This window comes from Microcaecilia unicolor, chromosome 12 (genome assembly GCF_901765095.1).
Source record: "Microcaecilia unicolor chromosome 12, aMicUni1.1, whole genome shotgun sequence".
NCBI classification, from domain to species: domain Eukaryota; kingdom Metazoa; phylum Chordata; class Amphibia; order Gymnophiona; family Siphonopidae; genus Microcaecilia; species Microcaecilia unicolor.
Genome location: NC_044042.1, coordinates 108,907,647 through 108,927,296, shown reverse-complemented (window position 1 = coordinate 108,927,296; position 19,650 = coordinate 108,907,647). Strand labels below are relative to the sequence as shown.

At 45.5% G+C, this 19,650-nt stretch overlaps 1 protein-coding gene across 2 annotated transcripts in view; it reads right to left on the bottom strand.

Annotated features, from left to right (window-relative positions):
- Positions 1-19,650, bottom strand: part of BRCA1 (BRCA1 DNA repair associated) — a 265,462-nt gene that overhangs the window by 220,096 nt on the left and 25,716 nt on the right. For both annotated transcript variants that reach the window (XR_003943997.1, XM_030221125.1), the window contains exons 3-6: positions 9,947-10,000; positions 6,720-6,800; positions 2,048-2,136; positions 650-798 (exon numbers count right to left, since the gene is read on the bottom strand). Coding sequence is in view for 1 of the 2 variants with exons in the window: in XM_030221125.1 (XP_030076985.1) it covers positions 650-798; positions 2,048-2,136; positions 6,720-6,800; positions 9,947-10,000 (373 nt within the window). In the remaining variant the exon portion in view is untranslated. The remainder of the gene's footprint in view (positions 1-649; positions 799-2,047; positions 2,137-6,719; positions 6,801-9,946; positions 10,001-19,650) is intronic.

Below are 19,650 nucleotides of genomic sequence, written 5' to 3'. Positions count from 1 at the left end.
AAAACACCACTTCCTAGTACTCTCTCACCCCTACCCTGGCTTGTCTTACATCATTCATTCAATTTTTGAGTCTTTTCTACACTGAGTCCTCCTAAATGACAAATACCCAATATCACCACCTGTGGTTTCAACATACTAAAAAAAATTGAAAAATTAAAAAACATTTTGTCACCCTCATAACTCCAAACTAGCTTGAAAATACACACCTATTTTCTAAGATTGCTTAGGACAGAGCAAACAAAATATAGCACGGGAAGGGAAGCTCCCTAAAGCTAGTCAACAAATGTGGTACATAGCACTATTCTGTTTTGGTCGGTGAGGGGGGAGGACTGATTTATTAGCCTTTATTTCTATGCATTCAAGAGGACTGCCACGGCAACCACACTATTTTCTCCAATTTTGTCTTGCCACATTTAGGAGCTTAAGTTGTTGAATTTTTAGCTGAACTTAGGTTCCTAAGTTCACCAAAAAGTAGGCACCTAAATTTAAGAAACTGAACTTGAAGCACGTATATAGGCTTACTAATCACCTCTCTCAAGTTTAGGCAGCTAGAGTTTGCAATCAGCATTGAACATCCTAACCTTGTCCTCATGCTCTAGGTAAAACATCACTATTACCTGGAAACAGTCTGGATACAAAAAACTCTTACCAAGCCTGGTTTCTTTCCCTGTCCATGTTCCTGGACTCCCTTCCGTGGCAGTCTATAGCCCCTACTGTGCACAGTGTCGCCATCTGTGTTCAGTTGCTCGCTGGCACTAGACTCTGCTTGCTTTTCAGTACGTTCTTGACTTGATGAAACTGCAAACAAAACAGAAAATAATACTTTTGACAACTTTCAACCAAAAGAAGAAAATCTCTAATCGGCCACACCTTTTAACCCCGTTTAGTAACCTCACAGGATGAATGATACAGTTCTAATTTGCTCTTAGATTATAGGTTTCTACAGATTTTTAAGTTTGTCACAGGACCAGGGAGAAAATATGTGTAGTCTATAGAGGAAAGGAGGGATACAGGAGATATAATACCAACACTTAAACGGTACTAATATACAAACAAATCTTTTCCAGAGACGAGCAGCAGTAAAACTGGAGGACATAAATTGAGATTGCAGGTTTCATGGGTTTCTCGGTGTGACCATGGAAAGTCCTAGGGGGCTTCTTAGTACAAGACATCATAGCATGCAAGGTGGCATCCAAGGGAAGAGTATCAGGAGAATAAACATTAAGTACCTCCAACACCTTAGAAATTAAGGCAAGCAATTCCTCCTTCCTGAATAGCCAAATAGCTCCTCCAAGAGGGTGAGACAGTGAGTGCAAAAGGACCCTGAGAGGTGGCCCTCTGACCCATGGTGCAATGCCAGGGATATTTCATCCAGCTCCCTGTGGCTCTCCAAATGTGCCCTTTTTGTCAACAGACCTGCAGAAGCCCCTGAGGAGGCCAGTGGTCTCTTCAACAAATATGCTTGGTGCATCAAAAGAACAAACTCCGGGGAGAACAGGGTTTCAGCTCTCACCACAGGAAAAAACATCCAAACCCCCACCCCAGAAGAAAACTGGTCAGCAGGAGGGGAAACTGCACATGGCACAACAGACTCAGAATGGTTGCAAGCTACAAGAATTATGATGTCATGTAATGTAATATTATAGTTTTTTCACTCCAATTTTTTTTTAAGAAAAATCAGCCAAGGTATCTATCTGTGCTTACATGGAAACACAAACTGATGAAAACTGTTAGTCTGCCCATTTCCCCAGCCTTCTCCAATTGAGCCGATCCTACTTGATCTCTGGCATTACTCCTGGTTTCCTAATCCCTATGTCTCTCAGATATTCTATTGCACCGTTATTGTCCCTACCACATCCACTAAGGAGACATTTTCCTACAGCTCCTAAAACTCATTTCAGGCTTGTGCAAACCATCTGTCAAGTTTCTCCTCTGGTCTGAAAAGGAACCTTTTGAAAGAAAAAACAAATCTTAAAAATTGTATTAAAAACTTGTTTTGCCATCTAGAAATAATTTTCTGTCCTACACTGCCATCTGCAATACTTACATTTGAATCCCGTGTCCATTTCAAAGGCCTGGATGGTTTTCAGAAGTCCTTCAATCAGCAGCTTAAATCTAGGGCTTTCCTTGATACTTCTGTAACAAAAATGATATTTTTGGCTCATCAAATTGGTTCTTTACCAAGTGTATCAAAAGGCAAGATTTAAATTAAACAATAAAAAGTGAGAGATGTGCATATGGCATGATTTTCTAAGCAATTTCAAGAGCAATTTTCAAAAGTCATTAACCCAGATAAAGAGCCAGTCAACCAGATAAAATAGCTTTCTGAAACTGTCCAGCCCTTACCCAATAAAAATATGTATGAGGACCAATAATTTGTGTACTTTTTCTCAAGTAAAATGCAGGCCTGAGCTAGGGCATGCTTGGATCAGGGGACAAAAAAATATGTATACATTAGATTTTCAAATTCACACGCTGTGAAGGGAGCTAGGGATATGCCTTAGAAAAGCACATTCAAAATTGATTGTACCTGCATAAACTCAGAAACTGGCATGCATACAATTGAACTGTGAATGTCAACAAGCTCAAACTTAAATAGATTTTTTTAAAAATCAAAACAAATATGTGAAACAAACTGGAAAAAGAAAACACCCAAAATAGAAAACTGAAAATTTTGGGGCCATGTATATCCCTAAAGGAAGTACCAGCAAAAAAAAAAAAACCACAGCTGCAAATTTCTGCCAGGACCTTTGCCCAAACCAATTCTCAAAGAGAAATCATGCTCAGACTTTCCCTTTGAAAACAGGTGCAAAGTTCGTGGATAGGAGCATCTCTGGATTTTGCACATATCAAACTTCATTGGCGAATTAAATTCAAAATACTAGTATTGGTATTCAAAGCCCTACAAAATGATGCGCCAATTGCTATCTCAAAGTGTTTAAAAATACATCAGCCAACTAGAAATGTAAGAACTCAAAGAAAGGGCCATATTGACTAAAGTGCACTAGCGTTTTTAGCGCATGCTAACCATGTAGACAACCATAGGAATATTATGGGCATCTCCACAGTTAGTGCACACTAATGCTTAGCGCATGCTAAAAATACTAGCGTGTCTCTAGCACGGCTTAGTAAACAGGGCCCAAAGTCTTTATTAGAAGTTCCCTCACTCCACCAGGTTAGACTAGAGGATTGTTCCTGAACGTTTTACATAACTTGTCCAACAATATGGAATGATCTTCCTCTGGAGTTGCAACAAATCACTTCACTTTTACTATTTAGAAAATAATTGAAAACATATTTATTTCAAGCAGGGGTGTAGCCAGACAGCAGATTTTGGGTGGGCCTAGTCAAGAAGTGGTTGGGCACCAAGTGTTCTTCCCCCCCCACCCACCCCCCCATGCAATGAGGCCAGTATCAGCAGCTTAGGAAGTTTAGACTGCTGAAGTGGAGAGCAGTGTTTTCAGCACCATCAGGGGAAGGTCTTCAGCTGACAAACTTGGGATCCCCACTAGCTAGCTAGAACTAAATACGTGCTGCTGTTGAGTGGGCCTGAGCCCTAAGTGGATGGGCCCCAGCCCACCCAGGCCCACCTGTGGCTACGCCACTGGTTTCAAGAGGTCTATATTCAAAAAGAAAACTAGACTATGCTGCTTGGCCAAACCAGTTGTATGTATTTTTTATTTGGCAGTTAACAATATTATAATTTTATTTCTTTTATTGTTGTATGTTTTTTTATGTTATTGTCTTGTTTTAAATTACTGTACTGGTACTTTGGAAAACTAACCTATCTAAACATAAAACCAAATGATTAAGCATTTGAAAGCCTTTGAGGAGTGAAGGTAACAGTAATTGCCATCCTTGCCAAATTATTACAGAACATTTTTGTCTTTTTATTTATTTTTTTTTTTGTATGCTCACAATCCCAGCAATTCTTCATGGGTATGTTGGACTTGTACTACATCTTGCAGGCAAGCAGGATTCACAAACGTTATGTGAATAGAATGTTTGTTCAAAAAACACAACTCCAGCTTCCATCCTTCACATACAAAAAGATCCATCATTTACAGCCAAGCCACAAGATACCACCGTATCTGCTCTGACCCAGGGGACAGAGACAGACACCTTAAAACCCTGACTGAATCTTTCAAACAGAAGGGCTACAACCCCAAAATAATCTCCAAGAATATTGCCTCCTCCCTCAAAACACCCAGGGAGAATCTGCTACAGTACAAAAAGAAAAAATCCACAGACAGAATCCCGCTTGTAGTGACATACAATCCAGAGCTGGAAAAACTGAGGAAAATCATAAGAGATCTACAACCTATACTCCAGGAGGATGAATTACTGAAAGAGATATTCCCATCCCCACCAGTACTGGCCTTCCGACAGCCACCCAACTTAAAACACAAGCTAATCAGAAGTAAACTTCCATCACAGACTGAAAAGGAACAGAAGGGCACACTTCCCTGTAATGTATCCAGTTGCAAACTATGCCAAAATATTTCACAGGACCCCACAGTTACCCACAAAGGAAAGATATTCAACATAAAGGGATCTTTCACTTGCTCATCTTCCAATGTGGTATATATCATTCAGTGTAAAAAATGTAACAAAGGATGCTATATTGGAGAAACAGGCCAGATGCTTAAGACAAGATTCAATTTACATAGACATCACATGAACAATACTGGTGCCAGTAGGGCTCCCACCCCTGTTGGTCAGCATTTTACAGGACCAGGACACTGTACCAGTGACTTCACAGTGAGAATCCTGAAAGGTAACTTTAAAACCATACAAGAACGTAAGACCTTTGAAGTCAGAATGATTGAATATTTTAACACCCAACAGAAAGGACTTAACAAGGATCTGGGGTTCCTAGCCCATTATAAACCATAAAGCTGTATTTCTCTCCACCCCTCACCTATCCACACCCATCCTGTTAGAATATCAATGATATGCTTTGATGTCCCCATGCATACCTCCGACCCACCCCCCTCCTCCCACCCTGTCAGACTGTCATAGTAATGCTTGAATGTTTTCACTTATATACACTGTCAGCTAGCACATTTGCTTATTTCCGATCTGACGAAGAAGGGCAACCTTCAAAAGCTAATCAAGAAATGTATTATGTCCAATAAAAAAGGTATCATCTTATTTTCTTTTCCATGTTTTATTTTGTTTGATTTCTATTGATAACTTCAAAAAACATCAAATGGTAAATTGTGGAGTGCTTCAAACTCCTATGCAACAGCTGTTATCAAAAGGAAAGGCTATGGTTATGTCAGTTCAGTTTAGGTTTTGTTTCTGTTTTCCAGCTCTCTGTTTCTGCTTTTGATTCCGTTTCTGGTGTTTACTGCTGGCAAACATACCTACCACAGAATGTAGATGTTCGCTTACTATGTGATATCTTGCTTACTGGAGTATATATTTGCCTTAGCTCTTTCATATTATAGTTAGTAAAGCTTCCTGTGTGTGGTGGGGGGGTGGGGGAGTTAAGAGACATTGAGGGGCATTTTTGATATGATGTCCAAGTCTGACTTTGGATGTTTTGCACAAAACCATCCAAAATCTGAATAGGAAACAAGGTCATTTTCAGAGGAAAAACGCATCTATTTCTTTAAAATTTTTTCAAACATACCATTTCAAACAAGGTTTCCTTTTTTGGTGGGGAAAAAACATTCAAATGAAAAATGTAGAAAATCAAGCCACTGGGATGTAGGAGGGGGTCAGCATTTTTACTAGACTTCCCCAGACATCCCAGGGCAGCAATGGGCATCCTAGGGGACACTGCAGTAGACTGCAAATAAATGCTCCCAGGTACACATCTCACCACTGCTCCCTTATCTTGTCTGCTGTGCCCCCTCTAAACCCACCCATAACCCATTACCCCCAATTGTACACCACTACAATAGCTCTTATGGGTGAAGGGTGCACCTGTATGTGGGTACAGTAGGTTTCTGGTGAGTTTTGGAGGGCTCACAGTTTCCTCCACAAGTGTAACAGGTAGGGGGAGCTACAGGCCTGGGTCCACCTGTCTGCAGTGCACTGCACCCAACACTAGACTATTCGAGGGACCTGCATGCTGTTCTAATGGACCTGAGTATAACATCTGAGGCTGGCATAGAGTCCGGTAAGTAATGTTTTTAATCTTTTGTGGGGGGGGGGGGGGGGGTCAGTGACCACTGAGGAAAGTGATCCCTGATTCCCTACAGTGGTCAACTGATCATTTAGGGCACCTTTTTGTGTCTTATTGGTTATAAAACAGGTCTAGTTCAAAACATCTTGGTTTTAGTCCTGGGCGTTTTTTTTGTTCCATTATGGTTGAAAAATGTCCAAGTCTTAGGAGCACTCAATTTCCGCCCTTAACACGCCCCTAACACAAACCCTCGCGATTTGGATGCACTGCAGATGAACAGCATAGAAAAACCTCTCAAAAATAGGTTTCAAAAATACCGATTTGGACATTTTTGTGAGAAAAACGTCCAAATGCTGCTTTACGCCACTTTTTAAGACGTACTTTGCTCTGAACAGTTTGGTGTTGATATGTATTTAATGCTATCTGATTTTGTGCGTGTGTTCTTATGCAAAGGATCAATAAAGAATAATTGGAGAAAAAAAGAGGGAAAGGAATGACAGACAACCCTTATTTTGCATTTCCATTGCTTAAAGTGGCTGGAATTGCTACTGTGAATCAAGTCCAACCCAAGGCTGTACATCACCTTCTGGTAACTTCATTCTTGCACATTGGGCACTCTGCTAAACCTCTCCTCTTTTTGCTTAGAAGTTTCAACATGCAGAACCTAAAAGGAAAGGTAAGACACACACAAAAAGCATCACCATCATCAGCTTAAAACCCTTCCAGGCACAGAAAGAACAGCAGCCTTCCTTTATATTTGTCTTCAGTCACAATTCTTTACCCTCCAGATGTTATATTCTGTGGATTCTAATCGTTTGATACTGTCCCCTCCCCACCCCCACCCAATACATGAGACAAATAGGAAATCTGCTTTTTATTTTCTGGCTCCCAGGCTGTGGAATGATCTTCCGGCCTACATTCATTCTGAACTCATTCCCTAAATTTAAAAAATGCTCTTGAAAACTCATTTCTTTCAGTGTGTGTTTGATGCATAGGCTGTGGTCGATTCCAATCCTAATTGTATTAGTTGGTTTGAAAACCATTGTGATCTGGGAGTCGGAAATGGTGGTACAGCAAATATTTTAACAAACAAAGCAGAAATGCATTCCAACACATTACTACTACTACTACTATTTAGCATTTCTATAGCGCTACAAGGCGTACGCAGCGCTGCACAAACATAGAAGAAAGACAGTCCCTGCTCAAAGAGCTATGTAATAAAAGTGAGCCAAGTATAGGACAATCAAGCCATTGTGACATCACTGATGAGGTTGGCTCTTATTGGTGGACTGAGGCATTATGACATCACAATATTAGCTCTGGTTACAAGAGACTACTACTACTACTATTTAGCATTTCTATAGCGCTACAAGGCGTACGCAGCGCTGCACAAACATAGAAGAAAGACAGTCCCTGCTCAAAGAGCTTACAATCTAATAGACAAAAAATAAAGTAAGCACTACTACACATATGCACCAAAAAAACAAAAAGCTGCTTCTACTGAACTAATCAAGGTAATGTTCCCAAACCAGCCCTACCAACCTGGTTTTCCCTATGAAAAATCAGCTTACAGGGCATCTAAAAAAAAATAAAGGTACTTGTAAGGTCAATTTAAAAACTGGCCTCAAGGTGGGCAACTTACGAAGTCATAAGCTTTTTACTGGTGAAATGGGCTTTTTCCCTATTGGTGGTTAAAAGTAAAGACTTGACAAGTATTCTTTTACTCCAAAATATAGTAGACATATTCCTTAGATGAAATAAAGTTGGGAAGGCAACAATATATGTATTGTTACTTTGACCAGAAAAGTACCTGCAGACAAAACAGACATTTCTGCAGGTACTTTTTCCAAGGGCAATAATCAAAGCAAATATACTATCACGTAGCCTTGCTTTGATTACTGCTATGAACCCCGTAGATCAGTTTTTCAATGCAAGGCCTGTGGGAGAACGGTGGCATCTGAAGATCTCTAGGGCAGCCCCACTGTCACTGTTCCCCCTCCCTCAGATGCAGGCAATGGGCCTTTCACTAAAGAACGTGGAGGGGCTCAGCCAAGTCTTTCTTCTATGTTGGGTCCCTCTCCCCTTCCCTTCTTCACAGGTCAGGCCTCTCTCCCCATCTACCTGAGTTGGCAGGTCCTCCAAACCTGCTGTCTTCACAGGCAGCTAATGACAAGCTGCACTGCCAGGCCCCAAGAGCCTTTCCTTTGCTCGCAACTTTGTGTTCCCATGGGGGGGAACCATGGCTGAGAGGCAGCTTTGTGGCCTTGCTTAACAGCCTGGCTTAAATCGTTGCAGGCGAAGACAGCAAGTCCGGAGGACAGACAGCTGGGGTGCAAGAAGGGGAACTGAATGCTGGACTCAGAGAGGGAGGGAATGAGAGATGCTAGACCACAGGAGGAGAGGTGTCGGAAGAAGAGAACAGAGAGAAAAGCCTGACACAGGGAAGGACAGAAACACAGCAAAGAGATGCTAGATATGTAGGAAGGAGATGCTGCACACACAGGTGGAGTGAAGGGAAGAGAGAAGGAAGAAATGCTGCACACAGATGTAGGGGAGGGTGGGAGAACAGAGAGGGAGAAGATGAAGCTACAAAGTAGTAAATTTAAAACAAGTCAGAGAAAATATTTCTTCACTCAAAGTGTATTTGAACTCTGGAATTCGTTGCCAAAGAATGCGATAAAGGAGGTTAGCTTAACAGGGTTTTAAAAAGGTTTGGACGGCTTCCTAAAGGAAAAGTCCATAGACCATTATTAAATTGGACTTGGGGAAAATCCACTATTTCTGGGATAAGCAGCATAAAATGTTTTGTACTTTTTTGGGATCTTGCCAGGTATTTGTGACCTGGATTGGCCACTGTTGGAAATAGGATGCTGGGCTTGATGGACCTTTGGTCTGTCCCAGTATGGCAATATTCATGTACTTATGTAAGATGCTGCACGTGAATTGCGGAGAGGAGGGGGGAGGGGAACTAGACAGATTTGAGGAAAGTAGTAGAAAAATAGAAGAAAGCTGAATGAAATATCATTGCTGAAGATGGATGTAAGGAATGAATGAAAAAGAAAGGAGGAAAATAGAATAGAAAATGGAGAAGAGACCCTATATTTGGAGAGGAGCTATCTGTGTTCTGTATGTGTGATTGAGGCCAGGCATTCTGGATGTCGGCACACTGGTTGGCATCTCTCCCCACGACTTAAAACTTAGCCAAGACCACTGACCTTAGTAAACACTATTCACAGAGCTTCCACTGTGTCTCCACATTACGCATGCAAATCTTGTATTCCTTGTGAGTGTGCTAAAAACCAGACTTTCCAAAGAGCAAATGTGCACTCTAGAAGCCCTACAAAAGGGATTTTGTTTTGCTTCCATTGTGCTTTCTCTGTTGGCAGATCATGAGAGGCATGGCAATTGTCTCTAGCACATCACCAGGTGTACGATGCAGACCTTACTGCTGTGCTGGGCTCCTGGAGAAGTGACTCTGGCTAAAAGGAACCTGCAACCCATTAAGGTCCAACTTTCTTGTATCAATGGGATCACATGCTACCATAACAGGAATGAACCTTCGCCCATATTAGGATGCATTAGAAATTCTCTCAAACCTCTCAGATTCACTGCTAATGCTTATCTCAATACCTTCCAGCTATGTGTCATGGCATGAGAAGTGCTCCTTAACACAAGATGCTCATTTCCACTCTCTTTCTTAAGAGTCCTTTAAGTGTTCATAATATGTACTCATTAGTATAAACATAAAGATGCCATCAATACCTAATGAAAAGAAATTTGCTGGCCGCAGAGAACGTCTCAAAAGCTTACCTGCAGAACAAGTGGTCACACTTGGTTGAAACTGGTTCTTTCATCAGCTCCAGACTGGTTTGAAAGAGAAAAAAAAAAAAAACACACTTTAGGATTAAAATATGTGAAAAAAATCCAAGACCCATATGCCAAGGTAGATTAAGGAAGCAACTCATGTGGAAGATATTTTCCCAATTTGTTTATTCTTTCCAAACCAAGGCATGCTGGAAAGAATTGTACAAAAGGGGTCATGACTGACTAAAATGTAACAAAAGGGGATTAAAACTTGGCATGGGAGAAAACCAACAGAGAGAGAGAGAGAATTCAAAAATATGCTAAATTGGACTAGATGTTCCAGAGAAATAACCCCCCACCCCACCCCCCAAATAAATAAAGAAAATAAAAAATGGCCCAGTGTATTTTTATGAGAGAAGCAGTTCCATCTTTTTGTAGCATAGAAACTTATACACAGTTCAACATAGCAGTTAGGAAATGCCTCCTTTCAAACTACCCCAACAACTTGAAGAGCTACCCCTCCACAGACCATAATATACATGGCACAGCATACGCACGAGATTTAGTACCGCCTAATTTATCATGTAATTCATGTTCAATATGTGATACCAATTGCATATTCTCCCCTTTTTTTTTTTACCTGATTGTTCATTATATCATCCATGTTTCTTTTTTTTTTTTGTATTTCTTCATATTTTGATTAATAGTTTTTGTGTCAAACATAAAACAGACAGAAAATCAAACAATATCAACAATCCATGGCAAATAAAGAAGTCAAAATAAAAGAACAGAGCATTATCAGCGTTCCATCCCTAGATACCAGCAGGAATAGACAAGGTTATTTAGTGACAGGAAAATCTTGACAGAATAAATCTAAGCGGGCCCAGGTCTTTAATACAGACTTAAGTCTATGATGTTTGCGTGCCAAAATCATGTCATATTTTCTGATCACACATACATAGCTCCACCATTCATTGTAATTTAAATGTACATTATTTTTCCAATTGGAGACAATTAAATGCAAGGCAACAGCTAATACTACTACTACTACTTAGCATTTCTATAGCGCTGCTAGGGTTACGCAGCGCTGTACAAGTTTAGCATGGGGAAGGACAGTCCCTGCTCAAGAGAGCTTACAAGCTAAAGGTTACAAACTATGTAGTCAGTGTAGGTAACTTACAACTTAGGTAGTCAATGTAGGTAGCTTACAATCTAAAGGTTATAAACTATGTAGTCAGTGGAGGTGACATGAATGGGGAAGGTGGTTAGGCGCCAAAGGCAAGGGAGAAGAGATGGGCTTTGAGTAAGGACTTGAAGATGGGCAGGGAGGGCGCATGGCGTATGGGCTCGGGAAGTCTGTTCCAAGCGTAAGGTGATGCGAGGCAGAAGGGGCGGAGTCTGGAGTTAGCAGTGGTAGAGAAGGGTACAGATAGTAGTGATTTGTCCTGAGAGCGGAGGTTACGGGTGGGAACATACGGGGAGAGGAGGGTAGAGAGGTAAAGTGGGGCTGCAATAGGATGTTGAACAATTTCTTATCCGATTCCAAAATAGTGATAGAAGGAGAAGAGGATCTTAGAATCACTATTTCATAAGAGATTGCTGTGGTCATCGGCAGATGAAAAACCAGACACATTTTCGCCCAAATAAGTCGCCAGTATGCTCTAACGTTCTTACAGAAAAAAACCATGTGTGCTAGTGACCCATCTGGGCCTTGACACGACCAACATTTATAGGTAACACTTTTAGTGATCATAGCCACTCTAGCAGGGGTCCAGTAGGCTCTGTGGAATATAAAATAAGAGGATTGGGATATCGCTGCTGATTTAGTAGGACGCAGTGAATTAACCCAAAAGGTATACCAATCAAAGTCAGACATGTCTAAACTCAAATCCGTTTCCCAAGACAGCCGTAATGGAGCAACAGAATAGTAACATAGTAGATGACGGCAGAAAAAGACCTGCACGGTCCATCCAGTCTGCCCAAGAAGATAAATTCATATGTGCTACTTTTTTTATTTGTATTGTCCTCTTCAGGGCACAGACCGTATAAGTCTGGTCAGCCCTATCCCCGCCTCCCAACCACCAACCCCGCCTCCCACCACCAGCTCTGACACAGACCGTATAAGTCTGCCCAGCACTATCCCTGCCTCCCACCACTGGCTCTGGCACAGACCGTATAAGTCTGCCCAGCACTATCCCCGCCGCCCAACCACCAGCCCCGGCACAGACCGTATAAGTCTGCCCAGCACTAGTCCCGCCTCCCAACCACCAGCCCCAGCACAGACCGTATAAGTCTGCCCAGCACTAGCCCCACCTCCCAACCACCAGCTCTGCCACCCATTCTAGGCTAAGCTCCTGAGGATCCCTTTCTTCTGCACAGGATTCCTTTATGTTTATCCGTTACTGTTTTCATCTCCACCACCTCCCGCGGGAGGGCATTCCAAGCATCCACCACCCTCTGCGTGAAAAAATACTTCCTGAGATTTTTCTTGAGTCTGCCCCCCTTCAATCTCATTTCATGCCCTCCCGTTCTACCGCCTTCCCATCTCCGGAAAAGGTTTGTTTGCGGATTAATACCTTTCAAATATTTGAACGTCTGAATCATATCACCCCTGTTCCTCCTTTCCTCCAGGGTATACATGTTCAGGTCCGCAAGTCTCTCCTCATACGTCTTGTAACGCAAATCCCTTACCATCCTCGTAGCTTTTCTTTGCACCGCTTCAATTCTTTTTACATCCTTAGCAAGATACGGCCTCCAAAACTGAACACAATACTCCAGGTGGGGCCTCACCAATGACTTGTACTGGGGCATCAACACCTCTTTTCTTCTGCTGGTCACACCTCTCTATACAGCCTAGTAACCTCCTAGCTACGGCCACCGCCTTGTCACACTGTTTCATCGCCTTCAGATTTATACATACACATATATATACATACATACACACACACACACATATATATATATATATATATATACTGATTTGTTTTTACTTTTTAGCCAGTCAGATCACAGATATGTATATGTGTGTGTGTTTGTGTATACACATACATACATACACGTATACATAAATGTGATCTGACTGGACATGCCACCAAGTTTGCTGAATCCTAATGTCTCCTATGTAACTTTTTCAAAAGCCTTAGAAAATATTGCTTCCCCCCCACCCCCACCCCCACCCCATTACAAACCAGTGGAAACGGTTTAAAGACTGATAATAGCTGCTCAGCTCAGCCACACTGTGACAGCTAATCTTTGTTCTGTTCTATTTTCCGGTAAGACATGTTTACAGCTCCTGTTACTTGCTCAATAAAGCTGTAGTGCTAAATGAGCAAATGTGTGTCATATCTGGCTAAATTTGGGTTTGCCACTCTAACAGCTGTACATCATTACACACAGTGAGGACAGAACAGGACCAAAACAAAAGATTAGTTTTCTACTGTGCAAGTCACAAAACTCTTGTTTTGACAGATTATGGTTATAGAGATAGCAAATTTGTTTAAAAAGTTAGATATGAACATGACTGGTGACTGCCGTGTTCCTGATTTTCCTAACTGTGCTTTGCTCCTGCTCCTAAACCATTCAGTTTTTTTTTGCAAGATAGTGTTGCTACTGCCAACATTAACTATGCCATTTAGCAAGTTACCAGTGAAGCAGAGATGAAGGTTTCAGAGTTTTGTACAATGCCATGCACTCCAAGATATGCAGAGCCAGTAAAGTATCAAAGAAAGAGCAGTAAAACTCTCTCTCTCTCTGACAACACCTGGCCCAGAGAAAGCTCTGTGCTGCTCAGGAAAGGGTGGAAAATGACAGAACCAGAAAGATTGCCATTTCTCAAGACCGGGGCACAGATTCATACAGATAGATTCATAAATGACCCCCAATGGCCACATTCGCCCCGAGCACTGGCCACAACGAGGAACTAGCACCACAGCGGAGGGAGCTCAGGGCGACGCAGGCTGACTACAACTCCTGCCACATGGAGACCACCTGAACCAAAATCTGTTGTGACTGGTCACATATACAGAGGTTTCAAGAACAGAATGGACTTGAAAAGACTCTGCCCACCACCTTCTCCCCCATCAGACCCTTGCATCGGACCCAAAAAAAACAAAAAAAAAAACCCCACAGTTAACTAAAAACTGTGCAGCTGAGTTGAGCAGGAGACTACAGCATCACAGCCAAAACCTGCATAACCAATGGAACCGAACCCAAAGTGACCTCGGGAAGGACGAGCCTGGGACCCCCAGGGGCAAGGAAGAAACAACAACCGGAAAATAAGAACCCAAAGAAGCAGGGAAGCCATATTTGAAAATGACCCTCACTGACTTAAGAGTCTTAAAGGTAGATACGACACGGAGCACTACCAAACACACTCATACACTCACACAACCACCCAAAAAATAGAAAGTATAGCTGGGACTCAAACACACACACACAAATAAGGTGGTCTACCGGAAAACCCACATACAAATTAAAAAAAAAAAAAAATTATCCAACAGGGTCCCAAGAAATCACGACAACCCCCCAGTCCATATCAAAGCAATATGTTCATTACAAGATTACTAATAGGATTATCAGCCCTAACGCTAATAGCATCCACGACTACTCTAACATAGGGAAAAACAACATACCGATACTCTAGCGAGAGGAAACGTCCTCATCTCCAACAGAGCCCAGACAACTGGACAAAGCCCTACAAAGAATGGAATCCACTCATCCGATAGGCAAACACTACAAAAGGCCAGAAAGGAGACCAAGAAATGCAGCAACCAAATCAAACACCAATTAAAGAAAATTATCACTATCACATTAACAGAAGATGATTATTTATCAATGCCAGTGATAAACAAAACAGACGCAATAAAGGACTAGGTAACAGACAAAGACCTTGGATTGGTTTTCTTAAATGAAACATGGATACATTACCAGGAAGACCCTATTATCTTGGATCTATGCCCACCAGGCTATAAAATATTACACTGCACCACAAAAGGGAAAAGAGGCAGAGGAATAGCACTATTATACAGATCCTTCCTAACAGTTGAAACCTCAGCAGAATGTATAACACTGTAATTGGAAACTGTTGCATTTAAAATCAAGGACCAGACACTATTATGCGTGGGATAAGCACAAAGGAATCCTGTGCCGAAGGAATGGATCCTCAGGAGCTTAGTCAAGATCGGGAGGCGGGAATAGTGCTGGACAGACTTGTACGGTCTGTGCCAGAGCCGGTGGTTGAGAGGCAGGGCTGGTGGTTGGGAGGTGGGGATAGTGCTGGACAGACTTGTACGGTCTGTGCCAGAGCCGGTGGTTGAGAGGCAGGGCTGGTGGTTGGGAGGTGGGGATAGTGCTGGACAGACTTGTACGGTCTGTGCCAGAGCCGGTGGTTGAGAGGCAGGGCTGGTGGTTGGGAGGTGGGGATAGTGCTGGACAGACTTGTACGGTCTGTGCCAGAGCCGGTGGTTGAGAGGCAGGGCTGGTGGTTGGGAGGTGGGGATAGTGCTGGACAGACTTGTACGGTCTGTGCCAGAGCCGGTGGTTGAGAGGCAGGGCTGGTGGTTGGGAGGTGGGGATAGTGCTGGACAGACTTGTACGGTCTGTGCCAGAGCCGGTGGTTGAGAGGCAGGGCTGGTGGTTGGGAGGTGGGGATAGTGCTGGACAGACTTGTACGGTCTGTGCCAGAGCCGGTGGTTGAGAGGCAGGGCTGGTGGTTGGGAGGCGGGAATAGTGCTGGACAGACTTGTACGGTCTGTGCCAGAGCCGGTGGTTGAGAGGCAGGGCTGGTGGTTGGGAGGTGGGGATAGTGCTGGACAGACTTGTACGGTCTGTGCCAGAGCCGGTGGTTGAGAGGCAGGGCTGGTGGTTGGGAGGTGGGGATAGTGCTGGACAGACTTGTACGGTCTGTGCCAGAGCCGGTGGTTGAGAGGCAGGGCTGGTGGTTGGGAGGTGGGGATAGTGCTGGACAGACTTGTACGGTCTGTGCCAGAGCCGGTGGTTGAGAGGCAGGGCTGGTGGTTGGGAGGTGGGGATAGTGCTGGACAGACTTGTACGGTCTGTGCCAGAGCCGGTGGTTGAGAGGCAGGGCTGGTGGTTGGGAGGTGGGGATAGTGCTGGACAGACTTGTACGGTCTGTGCCAGAGCCGGTGGTTGAGAGGCAGGGCTGGTGGTTGGGAGGTGGGGATAGTGCTGGACAGACTTGTACGGTCTGTGCCAGAGCCGGTGGTTGAGAGGCAGGGCTGGTGGTTGGGAGGTGGGGATAGTGCTGGACAGACTTGTACGGTCTGTGCCAGAGCCGGTGGTTGAGAGGCAGGGCTGGTGGTTGGGAGGTGGGGATAGTGCTGGACAGACTTGTACGGTCTGTGCCAGAGCCGGTGGTTGAGAGGCAGGGCTGGTGGTTGGGAGGTGGGGATAGTGCTGGACAGACTTGTACGGTCTGTGCCAGAGCCGGTGGTTGAGAGGCAGGGCTGGTGGTTGGGAGGTGGGGATAGTGCTGGACAGACTTGTACGGTCTGTGCCAGAGCCGGTGGTTGAGAGGCAGGGCTGGTGGTTGGGAGGTGGGGATAGTGCTGGACAGACTTGTACGGTCTGTGCCAGAGCCGGTGGTTGAGAGGCAGGGCTGGTGGTTGGGAGGTGGGGATAGTGCTGGACAGACTTGTACGGTCTGTGCCAGAGCCGGTGGTTGAGAGGCAGGGCTGGTGGTTGGGAGGTGGGGATAGTGCTGGACAGACTTGTACGGTCTGTGCCAGAGCCGGTGGTTGAGAGGCAGGGCTGGTGGTGGGGAGGTGGGGATAGTGCTGGACAGACTTGTACGGTCTGTGCCAGAGCCGGTGGTTGAGAGGCAGGGCTGGTGGTTGGGAGGCGGGAATAGTGCTGGACAGACTTGTACGGTCTGTGCCAGAGCCGGTGGTTGAGAGGCAGGGCTGGTGGTTGGGAGGTGGGGATAGTGCTGGACAGACTTGTACGGTCTGTGCCAGAGCCGGTGGTTGAGAGGCAGGGCTGGTGGTTGGGAGGTGGGGATAGTGCTGGACAGACTTGTACGGTCTGTGCCAGAGCCGGTGGTTGAGAGGCAGGGCTGGTGGTTGGGAGGTGGGGATAGTGCTGGACAGACTTGTACGGTCTGTGCCAGAGCCGGTGGTTGAGAGGCAGGGCTGGTGGTTGGGAGGTGGGGATAGTGCTGGACAGACTTGTACGGTCTGTGCCAGAGCCGGTGGTTGAGAGGCAGGGCTGGTGGTTGGGAGGTGGGGATAGTGCTGGACAGACTTGTACGGTCTGTGCCAGAGCCGGTGGTTGAGAGGCAGGGCTGGTGGTTGGGAGGCGGGAATAGTGCTGGACAGACTTGTACGGTCTGTGCCAGAGCCGGTGGTTGAGAGGCAGGGCTGGTGGTTGGGAGGTGGGGATAGTGCTGGACAGACTTGTACGGTCTGTGCCAGAGCCGGTGGTTGAGAGGCAGGGCTGGTGGTTGGGAGGTGGGGATAGTGCTGGACAGACTTGTACGGTCTGTGCCAGAGCCGGTGGTTGAGAGGCAGGGCTGGTGGTTGGGAGGTGGGGATAGTGCTGGACAGACTTGTACGGTCTGTGCCAGAGCCGGTGGTTGAGAGGCAGGGCTGGTGGTTGGGAGGTGGGGATAGTGCTGGACAGACTTGTACGGTCTGTGCCAGAGCCGGTGGTTGAGAGGCAGGGCTGGTGGTTGGGAGGTGGGGATAGTGCTGGACAGACTTGTACGGTCTGTGCCAGAGCCGGTGGTTGAGAGGCAGGGCTGGTGGTTGGGAGGTGGGGATAGTGCTGGACAGACTTGTACGGTCTGTGCCAGAGCCGGTGGTTGAGAGGCAGGGCTGGTGGTTGGGAGGTGGGGATAGTGCTGGACAGACTTGTACGGTCTGTGCCAGAGCCGGTGGTTGAGAGGCAGGGCTGGTGGTTGGGAGGTGGGGATAGTGCTGGACAGACTTGTACGGTCTGTGCCAGAGCCGGTGGTTGAGAGGCAGGGCTGGTGGTTGGGAGGTGGGGATAGTGCTGGACAGACTTGTACGGTCTGTGCCAGAGCCGGTGGTTGAGAGGCAGGGCTGGTGGTTGGGAGGTGGGGATAGTGCTGGACAGACTTGTACGGTCTGTGCCAGAGCCGGTGGTTGAGAGGCAGGGCTGGTGGTTGGGAGGTGGGGATAGTGCTGGACAGACTTGTACGGTCTGTGCCAGAGCCGGTGGTTGAGAGGCAGGGCTGGTGGTTGGGAGGCGGGAATAGTGCTGGACAGACTTGTACGGTCTGTGCCAGAGCCGGTGGTTGAGAGGCAGGGCTGGTGGTTGGGAGGTGGGGATAGTGCTGGACAGACTTGTACGGTCTGTGCCAGAGCCGGTGGTTGAGAGGCAGGGCTGGTGGTTGGGAGGTGGGGATAGTGCTGGACAGACTTGTACGGTCTGTGCCAGAGCCGGTGGTTGAGAGGCAGGGCTGGTGGTTGGGAGGTGGGGATAGTGCTGGACAGACTTGTACGGTCTGTGCCAGAGCCGGTGGTTGAGAGGCAGGGCTGGTGGTTGGGAGGTGGGGATAGTGCTGGACAGACTTGTACGGTCTGTGCCAGAGCCGGTGGTTGAGAGGCAGGGCTGGTGGTTGGGAGGTGGGGATAGTGCTGGACAGACTTGTACGGTCTGTGCCAGAGCCGGTGGTTGAGAGGCAGGGCTGGTGGTTGGGAGGTGGGGATAGTGCTGGACAGACTTGTACGGTCTGTGCCAGAGCCGGTGGTTGAGAGGCAGGGCTGGTGGTTGGGAGGTGGGGATAGTGCTGGACAGACTTGTACGGTCTGTGCCAGAGCCGGTGGTTGAGAGGCAGGGCTGGTGGTTGGGAGGTGGGGATAGTGCTGGACAGACTTGTACGGTCTGTGCCAGAGCCGGTGGTTGAGAGGCAGGGCTGGTGGTTGGGAGGTGGGGATAGTGCTGGGCAGACTTATACGGTCTGTGCCCTGAAGAGCACAGGTACAAATCAAAGTAGGGTATACACAAAAAGCAGCAAATATGAGTTATCTTGTTGGGCAGACTGGATGGACCGTGCAGGTCTTTTTCTGCCGTCATCTACTATGTTACTCAACCAACTGTGCTACATCCTTTTCTACAGACCCCCAGGGAATTGGAAAGCAATGCAAACAAACTTCATGGATTTCATCTCAAACACATGTGTTAATAATCCCAACATCTTGCTAATAGGAGACTACCGCAACGGCATTAATGCAGGAAGCAGAGAACAACTACTAAAGAAACTACAAACAGCACAAAATACAGCGGCTAGATTAATATTTGGAACAAATCGATTCAAAAGCACAAAACCATCACTCCAAAAATTACACTGACTACCCATCAAAGCATGGATATCCTTCAAGATTTGCACCCTGGCTTAAAGAATACTTTTCAGCCTTGTACTTAAATACATAACTAACCTAACAGAACTGCCTACACGAAATGCAATAAAAGGTGCAAGAACCTATCTCACCCTGGAATTCCCAAAGTGTGAAGGAATTAAACACAAATCGGAAGCTAAAACAACAAGGCAGACCTTGTAAAAAAAATACAGTTTTTATTAAATAGATTAAATGATCTCAGAAATTTAACATAAAATGTCCGACATGGCCATGTTTCGCCAGTATAAAATGGCTGCATCAGGAGCAGTGGGTCACCTGCTGATATAAAATTCCAGAGAGAGAGAGAAAAAGAGAAACAAACCTCAGAAT